General features: G+C 39.2%; 1 protein-coding gene across 1 annotated transcript; it reads right to left on the reverse strand.

The window, feature by feature from the left end:
* Nucleotides 1-2,371: 2,371 nt before the first annotated feature.
* On the reverse strand, nt 2,372-15,789 carry LOC309671754 (granulocyte-macrophage colony-stimulating factor receptor subunit alpha-like). Its single transcript, XM_082483051.1, has 9 exons — nt 15,758-15,789; nt 9,378-9,507; nt 9,110-9,285; nt 8,401-8,540; nt 6,170-6,208; nt 5,172-5,310; nt 4,514-4,601; nt 3,866-3,947; nt 2,372-2,887 (listed from the first exon to the last, which is right to left on the reverse strand). The coding sequence occupies exons 2-9, from the start codon at nt 9,503-9,505 to the stop codon at nt 2,816-2,818; spliced, it is 864 nt and encodes a 287-aa protein (XP_082339177.1). The 5' UTR covers nt 9,506-9,507; nt 15,758-15,789; the 3' UTR covers nt 2,372-2,815.
* Between the last annotated feature and the right edge of the window lie 825 nt (nt 15,790-16,614).

Raw genomic sequence — 16,614 nt, forward strand, 5'->3', positions numbered from 1 at the left:
CCACTTTGAAGATCTCCCAAGCCTGTGGAGCAGGCAGCAGAGGAGCAGTGTGTTCTTTGGTTCTCCCTCAGATTAAGCACCTGTCTAACAAAATGAGGAAGTCTGGGTTTTGAGGTTTTGGTGTCTGGGTACTTTTTGTTTTTAAATGGGAATATACTGCAGCAGAACAATTCAAATAGCCCACAAGGACAGTGACGTTACCACAGACAAAGACACTCTCTTACCCAGGGTATTTCTTTGCTTGTCTGTATGTAGAAGTCCTGCCCTGAGGCTTTCAAAAATGCAAACAAATTAAAAAACTAAAAAATCCCAAGCAAAGCTGGTACTATTGATGTTGCTACCATAGTCTTTTGTATTTTAGAGGTCAGAAAACTACTGTTGAACTTTATCTACCATGAGGAAATATCAACCACCTGAGATGACATTAACCATCCTGACACTTGCTGGAAGGGCAAAATGGCAGGGTACAAGCAGGCCAGAAGAATTATAGAGATCACCAGGAATAATATTTTGACACAGGTGCTGGACAAGACGACTACAGGAGATACTCAGCCGGATCTGCAACTCATCAAAAAAGTGCTGGTCATGGACGTGACGGTCATTTACAGTATTGACTGCAAGGATGATGTGGTGGACTTTAAGCTCCTGAGAGAAAGGAGGAAGGCAAATAGCATACGATAAATGTTGGTTATAATGAGAGCAGACTACAGCTTGCTCAGGGCAGGATAGGATCTGAGATCCAGTGCTCTGCCCATCTATCAGCCCTTAATTGAGAGACGGGCAGCAATTCAGAAACTCCCACTATGGATGTGCTGGACTGAAGTTTCCTGCCAGCAGTCCGAAGTCACCTCTCTAAATAGCTCATGACATGTTCCAACTTTGCCCTGGCACACAAACTACTATGCCAGAGGTGTTCTTGCATACCTCACAGATCCAGGTCTCTGTGCCCTCTGCCACCATTTTCTTCCTCCTGACCTTGTGGATCTCCTCTGCTGAAGAATCTCCCTTGGGTCTGTCTGCTGGAGCTCAGTTCGTGGTATGGGATGGCTCAAGGCATCAAGTCCCTCTAGCCAGGGCTTTGCTCTGGACAGAAAGGAACCCCCCATAGGAAGCCCTAGTTTGATAAGGACAACTAATTCCAGCTTCTCCATTTAAGGGCCACCATACAGAGTTTTTCACCAGGCACAGTCTCTTCTTAACCTTGGCAGCATCTCTTATTTTACAGGGATTCAATTTACTAGAATGTGCAAATTACTCAAGACATTTCCCTGTGCTAGAGTCTGACCTATGGTGTGTTTTTTGTCTGGCAGTAATGCAGAAACAAAGATCAAACCAATTTCAGAAGAAGTCATTTTAACAGCCTAAGATAAAGGTTTGGAAAATCCAGTCAGGAACAGAAGTAGGCATGAGTGATCTTTAGTGTTTATTCTGCAGAGACACTCTCCAAGTCATGCTGACATGAGGAAAAAACAGATCATTTGTAATGGCAGTAGCAGTGAACTTAGTTGTTGTACCCACGTCACCCTATAATATGGTATTGCCATTGCTAGTAACAGGCTGCAAACTTTTTAATGAGTTTCCAAGCCCTCAGGGTTGAAGTTTGTCAGGTTTGCTCTGCTGGAATTTTTGTTGACCTGTTTTTAGTTTTGTTTCATCAGGTGTCCATGGCTAATTTGTTTTACTTTTGTTTATCTTTGTAGGGTACCACCAAGTTTTTACAACTCTAATGCACTGATGCAGCGTAGGTCTGGATGACAGAGGCTTTTAGAAGTGGAGACACAAGGCTATGAGTAGAGGTGTAGAGGCATGAGGCTGGATAAGAGGTGGGACACAGACACGGCATTGGGGACTTCATGGCTATAAATGGCCTCTAACTCCTGACTTTCCCAATCTACATAATCCATCCATAGAAGCACAACGTGTGATTAGCCTCCATGTTGGTGGTTTTGTCTCATATCTCCTTGCTAGTTGGAGGATTCAGGATGTGCCTTTTCTGTTTTGTCCAGGTGTTATAAAACCACACAACCAGCCTGTACCATTTTCAGCTAGCAAGTTGCAGGCTTCTGTTGGAGAGGTCAAATGTTCAATGTCCAAAGTTTCCCACTCCACACACATACACATAATTATCTGCTACCTGATAGCAGTCACATTTTGAGTTATTTTTTCATCTACCACAGATACGAAGTGATAAAAAGTGGGACGAAATTTTTGGTTTTGTAAATGGCTGTGAGCAACATCTAGGGCATGCTGTGCTGAAGGATGTAGCAACATAGATTGAAAGCAACAAATAGACTTATGAGAAAATACCTCCTGAACACTTTAACAATATTGATTTTATATGAGTAAATAATCATTTTTTAAAGAGGTTTAATCTTGGCCAGTTTTCAGTGTTTTTTCATACAGACAACAAATTTTTATTCCTGATCACAATCTCAGTATAGCTGTGCCCTTTCCAAGGCACCGGAGATCCTGTATAAAACCCTTAAGTTTGTTTTTTCTTATTTTATTTCTTTAGCATGGTGTCAAAAAGCAGTATAATAACTTCCAAAGCACTACTGAAATATTTTTGCTGAAACATTGCAAGAATACTTATCATAAGAAGAAACAAAAATAGTCCAAACAACTCAAATTATTTACAGAAAATGCAATCAAGTACAAAGAGGCTTTTAAAGATAGGCTTTTGGGAAATTGTCTCTACAGGCAACATTATTTTCTCTGCTTGCAAGAGGGAGAGCATATGAAAATCTTGTAAATTACTGCCAAAAGGATATATGTATTTGAAAAAATTCAAGTTGCTCATTTCACTTGTATGCCATTATGTCACTTCTTCAATAATTGTTATTATTTCTTCAGTTTCGTGCTTCATTAATTGATTCTTATATTCTGTCTATTAAAGGAAGAATAAAACATTTCATCAGTTTTTGATGCATGAGATTAGCCATGAGTTCACAATTTATGAATCTCCTGTTATTCAGAGAGTTGTTATTTGTTATATAGAAGCTGTAGTGGGACTCTGTCAATGAGAGGACTGAAGTAGACATGTCTAGGTCTTCCCTCCATGATGAGCTCCCCGATGAACAAACGTCTTCAACACAAAAGCCAGACAACTCATCACTTTAAACATAGGAAAGTTAACATGACGAAGGAACAGAAAGTAAAAAGATGTATAAAGGCTCACCAGTGATCCAGTGTGTCGTTGCAGACACATTCTTGCTTCCAGACCTACCTGTAGCCAACTTAAAAACTTTCTGCAAATTGCAGCAAACTTTGCAACGTACTCTCTAGATGGGCAGTTCTCCTCTGTTACTTGCAATGTCTGTCTGTCTGTTTCTTCTTCTTCTCATGAGCCTCTCCAGTTCTCTGCATAAGCTAGAACCTCTCAGCTCTCTACTATACTTTCTTGCTTACCATACCCTAGAAAGTTTTCCTCCCTCAACATCATTGCCAAATTCTAACATAGGTCTCAACATCTGCTATGGCACATTAATTTTTGGCCAGCAGTAGATTTCTTTGCCCCTTCTCTCCCCATAGCTGACCAACAGTCTGATTCTACATTATTATTGGGCTGAGAAGCTAAGGTTTAGCACTATGCCAGTGATAGCATATGGCTTATAGGGAGAGCCGGGTGAAATTGGGTATTTTTTCCAATGCTCCAGGTATACAGATGACCACTGTTTCAGAATGGAAAAGGAAAAACAGAAGAATTATTGCATATGGACCTTCTCTTTTGATACTCCAAGAAAAAGAAAAAGAAAGAGAGTTTATCCTTTCTTCTGTGCATCTTTCTGACACTTAGGTTATACCTTTGAGACTGCAATGGATCCTTATTTACAATAAAATTCAGACAAACAGAAAGAAAACATACCTGGAAACTCATTGGAGAGATATCATGGAATGGGTCTTTTGGCTGTGGTAATGTAGCAGAGGTTTTTTTCAAATAAATGTTTCTACAATGACAAAAAGGGTTAATGAAGAAAAGACTTCATATGCAAACCTATGAACATGCACTATATAATACTAGTCCTGAGGTATTATTTTATTCCTCTAAGACAAAAATAGTGAAAGAGTAACTAAAAATTACATATGCTGAATACAATGGTATCATTTTATTGTTCAGAATTTGGATGATAATTTATTTTACGACTTATTAAAGAATCATAGGAAGTTGTTTTTTTAAGTATCTGAAAGAGAAATATCCTCAAAACAAGGAAACAATTTATGTACCACCCACCTACATTGTAAGGTCTGACGGCAGGAAAGTGGTACTGATATAAGGCCTTGTCTCAGTATTGGAAACTGTTGTGTTATATTGATCAAGTGGGTAAGAAGGTTGGGAATCAGAAATATAGAGCCCACTTGAGGAACTTCCAGCAGGTCATGATTCCTGCTATAGTTCAGTGCCAATTTTCCCCCTCTCTCCTTTGCTTTAAAAGGAGGCCAGAAATTTTCTGTTGGGGAAAGAGATGCTATTTCAACCACAGAATAAAAGTTTTGCACAAGAAATAAAGCTTACACTGTGCAGAAAATAAGTATGAGACTTGCTGCCAGCACTGGTATCAGTAATAACATACGTGATGAAGTAGATGTAAGTCGTTCTTTTCCTGGAAGGCAAGCAATCATCAAAGTGTTGATTAGTATCAGAACAGGAATGGTTGCATAGCTATGTGCAATCTGCTTTGCACGATAATGTCAAGGACCAGTATGAAATGGATGCTCCTTTAGCTTGGCACCTTGTTGCCCTGAAACTTGTGAAGGAATGGGATGGTTGATTGTATGTGGACTGTCTGCAGTAACTTGAGACCTTATCAAGCGTTTTGTGATGAACTGAGGCCTACACAGTAATTTAAAATCCAAGGTGGCAGAGAGTAACAGGGGAAAAGAGAAATTTATAAAGCCAGAAGTAGAAATGGAAGAAAGAAAAGGGCTGGCAACAGACCTCGAAAGGGTCTGCTTTGTCCACTCTCTCCTTGCAAGAAGCATCCACTGTCACACCAGAATGCTTGGAGACCTCCCTCATATTAAGAGATATGCCAATTCTTTGGTCCTTTTCATCCTAGCAAATTAACATGCCAATACCAATGTGTTTCCATCTGTAAGTATGAAGTAATAAATGAGGCAGACAAGTATTAAGTGAGGGAAAACTAAGTCAAGGAAGTGATTTTCATTCTTACCAAACTCTACAGGCGTACTCCACTCTCCCCAGCTTGTGCTCACTAAACAACCATTGTCAGTTGCTCTGATTTTGACGCTGTACCTTTTTTCTGCACCGACGCTCCCAAATATGTAGGAGTTTCCTGTGATATTTCTTTCCTAAATGCAAAACAACTAGACTAAGAACTTCTTATTCACTAGATGTACAGATATTAGGAATGCATCAGGTTCATTTAATGATGCAAACAATAACAAAAGAAAATTTGATACATGCTTATCTGAACGGAGTGAAATAACAAATAGAAAATTATCCATTAATGAATTAGCTCGTTCCATCCTAATTCCTTTTGTTTGAGCATTTTTGTTATTGGTGATGTGAAGACGAAGTTTGCGGTATGCTTCCCTGGCTCCTTAACCTCTGCTAAACAATGAGACTTTGGGAAAAATGAGTTTATTTTCAGTCTTTAAACGGTTTATTTAACTAAAAGTTAGTTACTTAAAGATCTGGTATTCCCTTACTGTGGATATTTTCAAAACTGAGGTAGAGTTTAACAGGCAGATTATACAGAAGGAAACTTGACTTATTTTTCTTCCTCCTTTATACTGGCTTAATCTTTCAGGTGATATTTTCTTGCCTCCTCCATCTCAACCTCTTCCAGAGACCATTAATAACGGAAAATATCTCCACATTTTGTGTGTCTAAGTGTAATGTGGAATTATGATCCATATTTCTACATATATATGAATTTCGTAGGAAGTATAAAAGACTGTAAAAGGGAAGATTTTGTGACTTACATAGAAGTAGTGTAAAGTTGCGCATATACAGGTGTTTTTTTCTACCATGTTTTATAAATAACAGTTTAAAACTTTGAGTTTGGGAAACTTGTCAATAAAGAGCATACATACTATACTGAAACTGGTAGTGGGAAACCAAAACAATTTGGTTGGAGGATGCTCTGATATAGATGAAATTTCAACCCAGCATAGAATTTCGATTAATATGGTAATAAAGACTTACTGTTTTAGATGTGGTTTTCATGTTTTTCTCAGGATCAGCCTGGTAACAAGAGAAAATGTTAGGTTTTATGATCTTTTTGTTACTATGCAATAAAAGCTCCTGCCTTAACAATGTTTGATTTTCAGGGAGAAAATAAAACATACATTTAATATTTTAAATCCCTTCTTTTAAAAACTGTGAGGTTAAGCTGTTCTTCCGCTGAGAGGTTCTTCCTCACCACTGGTGCTCTGAAATACTGTGCCCTTTAAATTTGATTGCAGAACTGAGTATCAAAGAACTAAACAAAAAAAGACTCAGGTTGCCTACCAATTAAAATTGTATGTTTTACCTGTACAAAACAAAGTATCTAAAGAACACACCAGTAAACTGGGAATTTTTTTTTCCATTAAAACTTTTGTCTGTGTAGCTTTTACATCCTTAAACATTTAGTTTACCTATATTATGTCTCCATTTTTATTTTTTTTTTTACTGTTAGAACAACAAACACAAATATTTTCACAAATATTTCAAACTTTGGTTTTGATGGATGTAATACTCCTTTCCATATTCATCCAAGTCTTCAAAATACTTGCAATTACTGAAATGTATAACAACAACCATTGTGGTGGGTTGACATTGGCTGACGACTGGTGCTCACCAAGCTGCTCTATCACTCCCCTCCTCAGCAGGACAGGGTGGGGGGGACAAAATAAGATGGAAAAAACTCTCATGGATCAAGACAAAGGCAGTTTAATAAAGCAAAAGTGAAGGCTGCATGGAAGCAAAGGAAAACAGAAGATTTATTCTCTACTTCCTCTCAGCAGGTGATATCCAGCCACTTGCTAGAAAGCAAGGCTTTTGGTCACATAGCGGTTGCTCTGGAAGGCAAACGTTGTAAATAATGTATGCCCCCCCCCCCCCCCCCCCCCCCCCCCCGATCCTTTCTCCTCATTTCTCTTAGCTTTTATTGCTGAGCAGACATCATATGGTATGGAATATCCTGTTGGTCAGTTTGCGTCAGCTGTCCTGAGTGTGTCCCCTCCCAAGATCTTGCCCACCCCCAGCCTATTGGTGAGGGAGAAGTGTTGGAGAGACAGCCTTGATGCTGTGCCAGCACTGTTCAGCAGTAGCCAAAACACTGGTGTGTTATCAACACCTTTCTAGCTACCAATATAAAGCACAGTACTATGAGGGCTGCTATGGGTAAAATTAACTCCACCTCAGCCATAACCAATACAACCGTATAGTTAAGACCTCAAAAACCTGGATATTCTGTTCCAATAACCTGACAATATTTCTTTTTATTCAAAGACATGGATGGCTCTTTCCACTTTAAGTTAAAAAGAAAAGACACAGAACTTAATAAAACCCCACAATGAACGATGCTGTATTACTGTCCGTTACATCTGATTGTGACATCTGTGGTGCAAACATCCAGATTGTGTATGTTGCAGACCTACTTTAGATAAGCATAAACTCCTAAAATCCTTCAGCAATGCCACACTGGTGTCAGCACATGGAGGCAACAGGAGAAGGAAGCAAGATTGGATATGCAAAGAGCAGGATGGAAAGTACGGGGGTCCAGGTGGAGATACCTAAGAGCTCTTGCAGCACATCCTAACTTAAAGGTGTGCCTTTGTAATAAAGCATGTATTATTTCTTTGGACCTAAGTTAGTAATGCCATAAACCTGACTGAGCAGTAATGATGACTACAAGAAGTAGGAACAAATGCAAAGTGAGTTGTGAAACGCATGATAAAAGGTCAATGATGGGATAGGAGACTGTAGAGAGGAAGATCACAGAACAGAAGGTCCTGACCTAATTCCATCAAAAAACAGTAGTAGGACTGAAAGACTACACTGGGACCCAAACTGACTTACCGGTACACATAAAATTGCTTGTATCCAGTTTAACAGTAGCTTTACTTTTTTGTAGTATATTTAGAGTTCATTTAATGTATCCTATAACTGTTCATAATAAAGTTGTCAGATAATATGGTCTATCCCCCTGTATATGCTAGAATAGCTATTCACCCTCCGTGTGGGGAATCCCTTGCCCAGTTTCTCAAAGGACCAGCTGTACAGTGGACTGACAGCATTCCCTCATTTTGCTGCCCCTGTTTGTGAGTGACAGCAGTCCTCAGCTCACGCGCAAGAGGGACACTGCATATCAAAAAAGAGAGATTAGTTAAGTAGGGAAGAACAGGGTACTGGTTGTTCAAAATATTGTTAAGAGTCATAATTATTCTTACCTTGTTTTCTATGACAATTTCGTATTTGAAACAAGCGCGTCTTTTCACATGACTTGTGCGAGGCGGTTGCCACTGAATTTCACAACCATGAGAAGCTTCTGTACAGTTCACAGTGACATTTATTGGAGGGGTGAGTTTTTCTACAGTAATATAATCAGAAATACTATTGATTAATAATCAGCTCTCTTCACTCTGCTTTTTTATAATATAGGTAGATGTTCAAACGACTGGTATATAAAGATGTAGTGCACCCATATTCTGAAGTAGGAATCCCTGATTTAACGTGCCAGCTGAGGAGCCTGGAGTATCAGTAGCAACAGTAGGTAGAATTAAAAAACACAAACCATTTGTTAGATTTCACTGAATTCAGCATATAACCTGTGCAGGGATTCTTTGGGTTTTTGCGTTGTGTTTTGCGTTGTTACATCTAGATAGTCCCGCTCAGGCATCCTTAGCTAGTTAATCCCAAAAGATGACACCTTTCCTTCACAGAATAAATATTGGCTGAAATGTTTATAATTATCTGACCTATGGTTTCAGATTGTTTCTGCATTCATTTGTTTCTGTTCATTCTTGTACTTTTGACTTTTCAGGCTAGGGAAAGGGGGGGGAAATCTGTTCTGATGAGCTGTATTTTAAAAATGTATGCTTTTTTCCAGGGATGTATTCTTCATTCCCTTAGTATAAAACTGGAAGAAAAAATCCTTACCTATTTTGTACAGAATAATCATCTTCTTATATGACTGAATGTTTTGTCCACTTCTAGACCCATTTACCAGGAAATAAGCTCTCTTATTCTGAATTGTCACGTTTTGGAATCTACATCCTGTGTGCCTTCCCCAATTATCTTTGATGTAACTCTGGCATCCTGTGAAATCTTCTTTCCTTTACATGACATATTTCATCAGTTAAATGTTGACAATGTAACATGTCAGACCAGAAATGAAAATTCCCCAGATTCAAGGAGACCTACTTACCTTGAGGTCTTCCAGTACAGAAAATATTGCGTATCTCTTGATGCAGTCCTGCCCACATGCCAAGTGCAGTTCATGAAGGAAACATTAAAAATGACACAGACAAAATTTTCAATGGCTGTCCCATTCATGCCTGCAAACACAGGAATAATATCTTGTGTCCACTATGCGGAAAGACTGTATAACTGCTTAAGTCATGCAGATCTCTGCAAGCTCATTTAGTAATTTTTAGCCACCTGATTAGTAAATCCAACTGTTTGGGTCTTGCAGTTACGTGCTTACTTTAAAATAGCAACAGTTTTGTTTCTGTTGAGCCATGAGGATTTTCTACCATTGTTACAAGATGCTGAAGATGTGGCTAGGATTTAATCAACTCTCTAACCAACTCAGGCACAGTGATGTAGTGGAAGCTAATAGCGGTCACTGTTGTGACCTTTACTTAGATCCCCTGTTTATCTAACGTCCAGTCTACTGTGGAATATAAAGTCTCCAACCATCAGTACCCTCTCCTGCATTTGTCTTAAATGCTCTGACCCTTGGTTGACTTATACAGGACTAAGGGTTCAAAATAAGCTGTCCACCACTTTCTTTGGTATAAGAGCTGAGTGATTACAACCTAACCCTGAGACCACTTCCTGAAGATAGTCCCCTGTGGAAGTGTCATGATTTCAAAGCAAGAATGGTATCCTTTTTCAATCTTGAATCAAAAAGGGTTGCTAATGTGTCCTGGTGCTTTGAATTCAAGGATAGGGGGAATTTTGTTTGCACTGAACTTGATAGAAGCGGGCCTGTATATGCATGTCATTAGTGTAAAACCAAGGCAAAATTGAAGCAGAAGTTGATAGCTTGCTTAAGTTAAAAGACTGTTCAGGTTGTGTATTCATGAGGAATTAATTTCTTGTGTGTTTCCTCCCTATCAAAAGGTGAGATCTCCAACAGAAAATAATAATCATGCAGTACCTCTTCTTAAATACAATCATCATGAATTGAAGCACTGGGTCACAGCTTTCCAAGACAGTGAGTGATTCATTGAGCTTAAGAACAATACATACCACCTTTACATGTACCTCCTCAGTTAGCATTAATGCTCCCCATGTGTCTAGCACAGGTTCCCAAACTAGGCTCAGAAGCCACCGTATTATGAGGCCAAGTGACTGTCTCCTGTCCAAGCTTCACTGTAGTCCAAGCTGGAGGCCTCTTTTTTCTTATGTTCCCAGAAGCATCTGATCATGTAGCTGACAGCACAGATTTCAAAAGAAATGCTGTTATTGAGCAGGCCAAAACTTCTGACATCAGTGGATGCTTAGGGAGAAAAATGTAAGGAGACAAAAAGCACCAAGCAAGTCTTTGCCTACATACTCTCTTATCTACCAGCAAGCAGTGCCCTATGGACTTGCAAAGTTGAAGGCTACTTCACAGGTCACTGTGCGTAGCAGTCCAAGAAAGCCTGATCCCCCATTAATTTCCTTCATCCATTTGGAATCCATTTATTTTGCAGCCTTTACCACATCCTTTTCCAATATGATGAGCAATGAGAGAATTCAAAAGGTCTGTTTTCCTTCTGGCTCCTTTCCTCTCTTCAGCTGTAATGTGAGAAAAGGCAATTCTTCTCCAGAAAGGAAGGAGCCTAAACACACTCTTGTACCTAATATTTTTTCATGGGTTTCTCCAAGCAGATACTGTGCTGTATGGAGGCTTTTGGGACTACTCTACAGAATTAAGTTTCTTTCATTTGGGTGTACTACAAGTGTAGGCACATAATAAAGGTGGCTAGGATCACAGTTTCCAGAGGGAAAGGCTGTTATTTAGGACACCTGACCTAACATGATGTTGTATAGCTTGGCTACAAATAGAGCTGGATGAATCAAACCCCATGCCTCAGAATGCCTTGGTGGAAGCATTCATTTCATGCTCATCACACTGGAGGTTAGCATGCGCTAGGAGAAATGTTGTCAGGGACAGGACCTTGCAAAAGAGTCCCAAGAGTAGCAACCATCTGACTCTTACACATTTGCAAATAAAGAAGAATTGTTCAAGAGACACGGAAGTTGTCAGAGTACTCCTAGATTTCTGGAAAACTTCCTCTATTCCAAGAAGAAGGTGTAACTGTTTCAAGATCTTGGTTCAGAAGCATTTTTTTTGACAGCAGTCTTGGCCTAAGATTCCCTCTCCTTCCCCATCCTTCATGTCTCCTTCCTGATTCCATCCTCCCTTCCTGGCTGTGCTACTACCATTCATTGTGGGGCCTCATAGCGAGTAGTTCTGAAGAAGTGGTCATCACTAAAACTAATAATGCTTCGCCCACCCCAGCAGTTTTTGTTTCTTCTCGTTTCTGATTTTTTTTTTCATCTGTCTTAGCATCCTTTACCACAAACAGTGGAACAAGCTCATCTGAGATGACAGTGTGGGTTAGCAACAAAGACCCAGAGGAGAGCTGTCTAGGCTATTTCTGTTGCTGCAAGAAATGTTGGCCCCTAACTAGTTACTAGGTGCATCTAAGCTCTCAGCATAGAGTTGCCTATATCCAACTTATGTGTAATTTATATATATATATATAAACCAAATCACTTATGAGAGTCCAATTATTATGGTACTGTACTGAGGTGATGGAGAGCTTGGCTCAGTTCTCTGGTCTGCCACAATTTCACTTCATGACCAAGGGTCAATCAAATCTGTACTTCACTTCCTCATTTACGAAAGAAATAGAGAAGTTTTCTTTCCATCAAGAAATTGTGAGGCAAATGCAGTAGTCTGAAGCACTATCACAGGTAATGTGCAAGGGTCTCAGGGGGATGGCATTCATAAAGCCTTTGGCAATGCTGGAAATCAAAAGAAAAAATGGTTATTCTGATTTCAAATCACATCACAACCTGTTTGACGTGTGGCCCAACGCCCAGTTGAGTTGGCTGGCAACATAAGGAATAGGGTGAAAGGAACTCATAAATCCACATTGTGGTCAAGGAAAAAGCAAATGAAACCACATCCTTGGCCTCTTCAGTGATGGCCTCAGTTTTTTATATCCAAGAGAAGCATGCAGAGATATAATCAGATGTTCTTTAATTAGTCTAAGTTTTACAGCCAGAACATTACTCTGCCTACGAAACAGCCATGATCAGCTGCACAGTGTTATGTTCATACCAACATCAAGCTCATGTTGGGAAGACAACACAGAAATGTGTGAGTCACTCTATGTCCTTTGCTGACAGGACTTTTTTCTCAGGTTTTGAGGGGTTTTATTTTTCAGTTTTTCTTTTTTCACCTTTCTGTGGATATGTTGGAGAAAATCTAGCAGAGTACACATGAATGACTACCCTTCCTTTAAGGTTTATTTTTGAGCCTATTGTATTCACCCACCGTATAAGTGTTACAGTTTTACTTTTATTTTTAGCAACACCTGGAACAGATCTTAGTCTTCATGAGACATTCCTCCCGTTATTTCAATGAGACACTGAAATTTTTCTCTTTCCAGTTTACACTTGAGGACTAGCTAAGTTGTTCTAGTGGCTTCTTGCCTAACCACTCCTCTTTTAATAACCCCATATTTGTCACTTCTTTATCATTATTTCCTTGAAAAAAGAGGGAGGACCATATTCTCACAATCCTTTTCTGTGGACTCTGATGCAGAGAACAGTTTAGTTTCTCTGTAGTGCACTCTCTGTAGTGCCTCCTATATTCTTTGATAATGATAATAGAATACACAAGTACACTAATATCCTCACAAGCATCCTTTGTTTCATATATGAATAACTTACTTTCCCATATTTTAATATTTTTAGCTCTATTTGAAATATTTCTTGAGATTCTTTTTGTCTTTTCATGAAAGAGGTAAGGTGCTTGACTGAGATAGGTGTGATGATTGTGATTGCACACAACTGCATAACGACCCACTGTTTTAAGCACACACAGTGCTTTCTGTTATTTATTTATTTACTTTTCTTGAGTCAACTTAGATTACCTCCATCTCTTGGGCAGATGTTAGAAACTGTGTAGGAGTAGTAGCTGCAGAAAAATGTCAGGGAAAAGAAAATTTGGCTCTGCAATCCTTTGTGGTAATCAGGATTATTAACAAGGAAAGACAGGATCTTATCTGTGGGCCTTCAGCCCAAGAGAATTTTTACTTTTATTCAGCAGTTCTTGAATAGGAAATGCATAAACTGCTCTTGACTCTTGGACACAATATATTGGATAATTTATAAAGGATTGTAAATAACATAGTTGTTACTGGAAATGAATAAAAGGAAATTAAATTGCTTTAAACTTTTACCTAACTCTGAAGATGCTGTCAATAGTGGGGTGGAGTTTGTCTTACCTAAACTTACCCAAGTGCTGTATAGACATGCCCACAGGGGAACCAATAATTCTACACTGCCTTAATAGAGGCTGGAAAGAAACACCTATTTAAGACACAGTTTATTCAACCTGTCTTGGACAAGATGAATGAAGACTTCATTATGTTTATTTCCTGCCAGTCACTGAAAAGATAGCCCAGAGGGATCCCTCTAAGACTAAGCTATCCACCTTGGTCAGGTGAATCCAGGAGGATCCATTCCTTTCCCCTCTTACATCATCCGGAATCCACATGTGAGTACTAAACAGAGATCCTGCTACTATTCTTTTCTCATTGAAAATGCAAATTTATTCTTAAAAATACCTTTTCCTCCTCTTTCTTACACCTGTGCCAGTATCATGTACTTCTTTAGAAAAACAGAACATTTAGAACTTTTTTCTTTAGAAAAACAGTTACAGTAGAAGAACAGTAGTCTTTTCCCCAGAGGTGGTCCAAACTTTCTTTCACATCTCAAATAGTTCCTGTGCAGATTATTGATCAAAATCTTAAGGAAACATAAAGTATTTCTGTGTGAAGTTGTTCCCTTTCTGCACTGTAGTTTATAAACTTTCTGTGCAAATTAGCTGCTGCTAGACTCTGTGCTACAGCACAAGCCACTCTCAGAGCATGCTGAATCTAAATTTCAGACTATAGAAAATTTCAGCCTGTAGAAGAACTCTACACCATCAAAATTTTGTTAAGGCATTTATCGGACAAAAGCACGGATTTGCAGGTAATGTCTATTCACCTCTCACAGTTATTTTAACAACATTAAAACTTGCACAAATTACAAAATGCAGTATTTCTTTGCCTAACTTCTTTGGAGTAAAAGTAAAAAACAGATAAAGACAAAAGTAAACCTACCTCCTCCTTGAAAACCCGTTTCCCTGTGGCAGTTACAGTAATGGGGCACAAATAGGATGGGAGCTGTGAATTTGCGTTGGTGGCATATTTTTGTGTGCTTTGACAATGTAATTTCATTATCAAGTTCTTCTAAACTGCTCGTGTAACAGGGTGTAAAAATCCCGCCTTAAACCACAACAATGTCTTACTCATTTCCCTTCCGTGTAATTCTGTAATGTAACAGGGAAAAGTGTGGTTTCAGCTATTGTTTCTGTACAGGGAGACAAACAGGTCAGAATAGAAGGACACCCTCTTATCACTTCATTCACATAATTTTCACTCATTTCTGTCTCATATTTTTCATATTGGTGTTTGTACAGGGCACAACCTCAAAGGCAGGTGAATATATGAGTCTACTTTCTGTCTCTGGTATAGGTCCGGCAGCATTGTTTCAAGACACACCACTATTTTCTGTTTATTGTTTAGGGTTACTGCCCTGCACAGGAGAATAAGGCTGGTGCTCTGGACTTCGTAACAGCCGTTCCTAGCTTTGCACTAACCAGCCTTGTTTCCCCTAGATGGGTAACAAACCAATGCCACCAGCTTCCACAACTCCTCCACTTGATGCGTACACGTTTATCTCAGCTGGATAAATTCAATGCACAGACCAGGAAAATTTTCTTCACACGTGCAAATGTTCTAAGTATACCAAATCAACACCTTGTCTCTGGTCTGTGCTCATGCCCTGGTCCCAGGGAGATGTGCAGTCCCCGTTGCCCTCTGGCTGCAGAGTCTGAAAGTCCTCTTTCCAACCGCGGTCAACATTGTGAGCACACACACTGTGATGTGCACACAGTGCAACACAGATTGTGCACTGCCCAGGCATGAACATCCACAGCTACCCATGTTAGCAGGCTCCGAAATGAGTAAGCCCGAGCCTTTTTTGCCATCTTAACTTCTTTTGACACTGAAGAGTGTGCTTAAATCCAGAAAGATGTTTGTCCAGCAAAGCAACTTTCTGCGAACTAAGAAACATAGCACCTGCCTTTTCATGTACCCATGGTACAGTCTGATTACAGATCCCTCTGCCTTTCTCACCTATCATTTGAACAGGAAAATGAAGTTATTAGAGTAAACAACAGCATTTAAATCTGATTAGTTATAATATACATTAAGTATACTAGTCTTACGATACATATCTGTTGTATCTCACCGGAGGAGTGGTAAATCAGATCAGATTTTTCATGCTTCTCTTTGCCTGTGTCTTGTATATCTTCATTCCCATCAGCCTCTGTTGTTATTACTCTTCTGGGCAGAGGAGGAATCAGGGGGTTTCTTGAGAAGATGTTTCCTCTTCTTTAGGTCTCAATTCCTCAATTTTATTCATAGAGTAGACAACAGGACACTAGCATGTTCCCTGCTAAGACACTTCGGTTCAGGAGCTGCAGAAGTAAGGTCTTTTGTTCTCTTTCTCACTTTCTGTTGTAGAGACAGTTCTGTACAATTGCAGTGAATTATGGTTTAGGGATAGATTTGTATCAGTGGACCTGAAACCTCATTTTCTATCAGGTATGTACAACCTGCCCAGCTAGATGACAATAATGCTGTGTAGGTTGGAAGCTAAATAACTGATTATTGTATGCATCCATAAGTTGCACAGAATGAATCAGGTCTTCTGTGGAAAGGATATAAATAAGTGTGTAATCACACTGACATCAAAGCTTTTCAGCATAGGAGGAAATATTAGTTGTAGTGGACACAATCTGCAATCCCATTACTATTATTTTCTAGCTTAATAAATAAGAATTTCTCAGAACATTTAATATTGTTAAAGGGATGAATTATCCGGGAAAACAACTATAGTAGTCCAGCAATTTCTTGGATTTTTTTGGTTATGTTATTTAGTCCATTGGCAGGATTGCTGCTTTCCAAAATGTCAGTTAATTCTACATTCACTTTTAATGAACTGTTGATAAGGATATTGCCACCGTGTCCTTGAACCTATTTAGGGCAGGTTGCCTAGGAAAAAAAAAAAAAAAAGGAAGTTAAAGAAATGAAAGGATTTAGAAA

This window comes from Vanellus vanellus (genome assembly GCF_965231255.1).
Source record: "Vanellus vanellus genome assembly, chromosome: 1".
Classification (NCBI taxonomy): domain Eukaryota; kingdom Metazoa; phylum Chordata; class Aves; order Charadriiformes; family Charadriidae; genus Vanellus; species Vanellus vanellus.